The sequence below is a fragment of the Triticum urartu genome, chromosome 2A, assembly GCF_056163025.1.
Source record: "Triticum urartu cultivar PI428250 chromosome 2A, HENAU_Tu73, whole genome shotgun sequence".
Taxonomy (NCBI): Eukaryota; Viridiplantae; Streptophyta; class Magnoliopsida; order Poales; family Poaceae; genus Triticum; species Triticum urartu.
Window position 1 is genome coordinate 7,093,495 of NC_141874.1, and position 4,724 is coordinate 7,098,218.

At 45.8% G+C, this 4,724-nt stretch overlaps 1 protein-coding gene across 2 annotated transcripts; it reads left to right on the forward strand.

Annotated features, from left to right (window-relative positions):
• The first annotated feature begins 711 nt into the window (after positions 1 to 711).
• Positions 712 to 4,474, forward strand: LOC125534977 (cytochrome P450 85A1). Of its 2 annotated transcripts, XM_048698040.2 has the most exons (8): positions 732 to 1,134; positions 2,124 to 2,448; positions 2,808 to 3,209; positions 3,308 to 3,394; positions 3,495 to 3,573; positions 3,666 to 3,772; positions 3,881 to 4,005; positions 4,104 to 4,474. In XM_048698040.2, exons 1-8 carry the CDS (start codon positions 920 to 922, stop codon positions 4,189 to 4,191), a joined length of 1,428 nt encoding a protein of 475 aa, XP_048553997.2. In that variant the 5' UTR covers positions 732 to 919; the 3' UTR covers positions 4,192 to 4,474. The 2 variants fall into 2 exon arrangements, with proteins under 2 accessions (XP_087398812.1, XP_048553997.2); XM_087542686.1 differs by having other exon boundaries at positions 712 to 1,134; positions 3,666 to 4,005.
• Positions 4,475 to 4,724: the final 250 nt, after the last annotated feature.

Here is a 4,724-nt window from a genome sequence, read left to right on the forward strand (position 1 = left end):
TACATGTAATAGACGGTGAAATTTAGCCCTAATAGTACTTCCTCCGGTCCTTTTTACTCTGCATATTAGAATTATCTGAAGTCAAACTTCACAAAGTTTGACCGTATTTATATGAAAAAATATCAACATTTGCCATGCTAAAGTTATATAATATGAAACTTTAAGTCGTGACACATCTAGTGGTATTGATTTTAGATTGTGAATGTTGATACTTTTTTCTATAAAGTTGATCAGATTTTACAAGACTTGACTTCAGTCAAATCTTATATGTAAACTAAAACTAAAAAGGACCGGAGGGAGTACATGTAATAGACGGTGAAATTTACTTGGGAGCGCTCGAAATTTGTTTAAAAAAATTACTATGCCAGAGCTTTGTGGCAGGTGTGAATGGCAAGGTAAGATGAAAACAATTAAACAAGCAGACATGGGGAGCAGCAGCATCTCGGCGGGATACCTTTTTGACCGTGTGGCCGCAAACCAACACCCGCACGGACGGCGCGCGCACCGGTTTCGAGGCCGGGCATGCGCCTCCTCCTATCCTATGCGTAGCTCCAGGCCCTGTCATTTTACTCTCTGCTCCGCTCTGTATCTCCGCCCACTAGCACTGGAGTATTTTGGTGCCTTGCGTGTAAAATTTCTGGTGCTCCCGTCTTCTTGATCCCCTCCCTCCCATGGTCAAGACCTCACCTTGGAATGGGGACCCTCATCGGAAAAGTAATGGTCGTCCATTTTTACAACGAGGGGTGGATAATCTTCTCCTCCTTCTCCTCCTCCCTGTATAAAAGGGCCTCCTCCTCTGCCCAACTCATCCAGAGCAACACTTGTTGCCAAGACAGACACCAGTCTGCTCTGCCCTGCCTCTTGAACCAAAACAGAGCATCCAAGAGGAGGCAGAGAGAGGTAGAAGAAGAAGTAGAAGATGGCGCTCCTCCTCCTTGTGCTGGTCGGCGTTGTGGTCGGCGTGGTGCTGGCGAGCAGCCTGCTGCTGCGCTGGAACGAGGTCAGGTACGGCAACGGCAGGAGGAAGGATGGCGATGGCTGCTTGCCGCCGGGGACAATGGGGTGGCCGCTGTTCGGCGAGACCACCGAGTTCCTCAAGCAGGGCCCCAGCTTCATGAAGCAGAGGAGGCTCAGGTACGTACTAGTCCGCATGGTCGACCATGAGATGTTGATGCATTCTTGCTTGCTTGCGTCTTCTTCCTTGGATTACATTACTAGCTTGGTAGCTACCTCTAGTGCCCGGACATGTCGCTTCGCCGGGATTTGGGGGATTTGGTTGGTGTTGTGGAGAACTTAACTGGAGAATAGAGATGGATGCATGCTATTGGTCCAATAATGGAAAACCACTCATTCTGTATCTGCCACTCTGGGGCTTGGGCAGTAGTAGTAGTAGTGTTGTTAAGAGGGAAATTGCAGTTTCTTTTTCAAGAGATTTTGGGTAATTAGTACTCCCTCTCTTCATAAATGTAAGACGTTTTTGGCGGTTTAAAATGTCTTATACTCCCTTTGTTCCTAAATATTTGTCTTTCTAGTCATTTCAAATTGACTACCACATACGGATGTATTTAGCATATTTTAGAGTGTAGATTCACTCATTTTGTTCTGTATGTAGTCACTTGTTGATATATTTAGAAAGATAAATATTTAGAAACGGAGGAAGTATTTAATAACAAATGATGTAATATATTTATTACCAAAAAGTCAGTAGTACCTCCTACACACATGAATCCATAAACTACGGAAATGTGCCGGTTTGGCAGCTGCTTTCCGGTTATGATGAAAGGTGATCTGAAGAGGAGGAGTATCACTAGCTTTTCGCTGCTTGTCCCCCAAAAGCTCACTCGCACACACGCTCACCACTGTTCCAGCTCCCAAAGTACCATTTCCGCAGGGTTGTAAACTATGATACACAGATCAAAAGTGAAACACCTACCAGCTGAAAATATTGTTGCTCCTGCTTAATGATACTGCCTGCTTGCTTGCCTGCCATCAGGAAGAACAGAGAATCTTAGCATAAAGCTTTTTTTTAGCGAGGAATGTTGGCATAATGATAATCTTTGATTGAGAATCTCAGCAATAAGTTTTTCTAAACGAGGAACTAAATTTGCGGTGTGCTGCTGCAGGTACGGGAGGCTGTTCCGGACGCACATCCTGGGCTGCCCCACGGTGGTGTGCATGGACCCGGAGCTCAACCGCCGCATGCTGCTGCAGGGCGAGGCCGGCGGCCTGGTCCCCGGCTACCCGCAGTCCATGCTCGACATCCTCGGCCGCAACAACATCGCCGCCGTCCACGGCCCGCTGCACCGCGTCATGCGCGGCGCCATGCTCGGCCTCGTCCGCCCCGCCGCGCTCCGCACCAGCCTCCTCCCCAAGATCGACGCCTTCATGCGCGACCATCTCCATGGCTGGGCCGGCAGCGTCGTCGATGTCCAGGCCAAGACCAAGGAGGTCAGTCAGTCACAACAGAAATGCTGTGCTCTGCTCTGAAAAAAATGGGTGACCAAGCTCATAACAACATTTCACAGAATATTGATATTATCACACTTAGGAACAAATTAAAAACTGATATACGATAAAGCAGGAAAAAACATTCCAAAGTAGTTGTTGCAGAGTTCTATAGTAGTATCTCCTTGAATAAACAGAGTATCACTTTGAATTTATATTTTTCCAAAGTGGTTGCCGCTTTTGTGGTTGTTGCAGAGCTTCATAGAAGCATCTGATCTCGCAACAACACATCACAGAATCTCATCACCTTCCAGAGTTTCATAGAAGCATCATATCTAACTGACTTTCCCTTTCCCTTTCAGATGGCCTTGCTGTCCGCACTCCGGCAGATCGCCGGCATCACGGCTGGCCCACTCTCTGACGCCCTCAAAACAGAGCTATGCAGCCTGGTGCTCGGCACCATCTCGTTGCCGATCAACCTTCCGGGAACCAGCTACTACCAGGGCTTCCAGGCAAGGACGAAGCTTGTGTCCATGCTAGAGCAGATGATCGCGGAGCGGCGGTCCTCTGGTGATGCTCACGATGACATGCTGGATGCTCTCTTGAGAAGCGGCGACGATGGGACCCGGGAGAAACTCACTGATGAGCAGATCATCGACTTGCTCATCGCCCTCATCTACTCTGGATACGAGACGATGTCGACCACTTCGATGATGGCTGTCAAGTACCTGTCGGACCACCCGCGAGCTCTTGATGAACTCAGGGTATGTACACATATTCTCAAACCAATTTATTTTGATCCCATAACAAGAATCATGTGCCTTTTAGAGTTTACTGATGGAATTGTCACTTGTGAATTCAGAGAGAGCATCTTGATATCAGGAAGGGGAAATCGCCGGAGGAAGCCATCAGTTATGAAGATTTCAAGTCCATGGCCTTCACTCGAGCTGTAAGTACAAAATAGGAGCTAAAAGTAAAATAACAGAGGATGAAGTCTGAGTAGGAATTTAGTATAAACAGGATCATGATAAACCAATGGATATATGCAGGTCATTTCTGAGACACTAAGATTAGCTACAGTCGTCAATGGGCTCCTGAGGAAAACAACTCAGGATGTGGAAATGAATGGTGAGATATACATGCAAATTAATCCTACCAATTTAGCATTTTCTAGGCAAATGTTAAGTTAGTTCTAAAGCAGTATTATCGATTTCTTCCAGGGTATGTCATTCCAAAAGGGTGGAGAATCTATGTTTACACCAGGGAGATAAACTACGACCCATTCATGTATCCTGACCCGATGACTTTCAATCCGTGGAGGTGGCTGGTAAGTAAAAGAGCAAACAAATATGACCATCAAAACATCACTAAAACATACCACCTAGGCCCTAGTAGAAGAAGTTCTAACCTTTTGTTGCCTACTGATAATGAACAGGAGAAGAACATGGAATCACACCCGCACTTCATGTTGTTCGGAGGAGGCGGCCGGATGTGCCCCGGAAAGGAGGTGGGCACGGCCGAGATCGCGACTTTCCTCCACTATTTCGTGACCCGATACAGGTTTGTTCAACCTCCACTATTCCACACTGATTCCATTTCGATGAACAGCTCCAGCATTATTTACTGAGAGATACTTGGCATTGGCTTTGATGTTTCAGATGGCAGGAAGAAGGCAAGAACACGATCTTGAAATTCCCCCGGGTGGAGGCTCCCAACGGGTTACATATCCGAGTTCAAGATTACTGATTTTGCAACATACATTTTGCAGAGTTTAGGTAGATAGGGCCCAGACTGAGGCGACGAGAGTGCAATTCTGCACCGACGGAAAGATTAGATCAGCCTTGTAAGAAAATAGGAAACATAGGTATAGTGTAGGTATTATAGGTTTAGTAGGCAATTGACGTAGAAGGCCACAAGAGGCAACTATGTTCTTCCTTGTGATCAATTACATATGCATGATAAGCATCACAAAATATATGTGATATGTCTGGTGACTTGAATCTGATAAGCAGTTATACATATATGTGTATATCTGGTGCCTTGAATCTGATGATAAGCAGCACCATATATACGAGATATGAGGTGACTTATATCTGGTAAGCTGTACTAGTACATGTTCATACATTTTCACAACAACTTGAACCATCCGGATGAAATTCGTTCAAACAAGTCCGGATTTCATATAAACACGGCCATATTTCATATAAACACACCGGATTTCATATAAATATGACGGATTTCATTACAAATACATCATAGCAGTGCTAGACGGGCCCATC

Bases quoted from the DNA above. Each gene is read 5' to 3' on its own strand.
- LOC125534977 (XM_087542686.1), top strand. From the start codon at position 920: ATGGCGCTCCTCCTCCTTGTGCTGGTCGGCGTTGTGGTCGGCGTGGTG. The intron at 3,395-3,494 runs GTAAGTACAAAA...GGATATATGCAG, and splicing joins CCATGGCCTTCACTCGAGCT to GTCATTTCTGAGACACTAAG. The intron at 3,574-3,665 runs GTGAGATATACA...GATTTCTTCCAG, and splicing joins TCAGGATGTGGAAATGAATG to GGTATGTCATTCCAAAAGGG.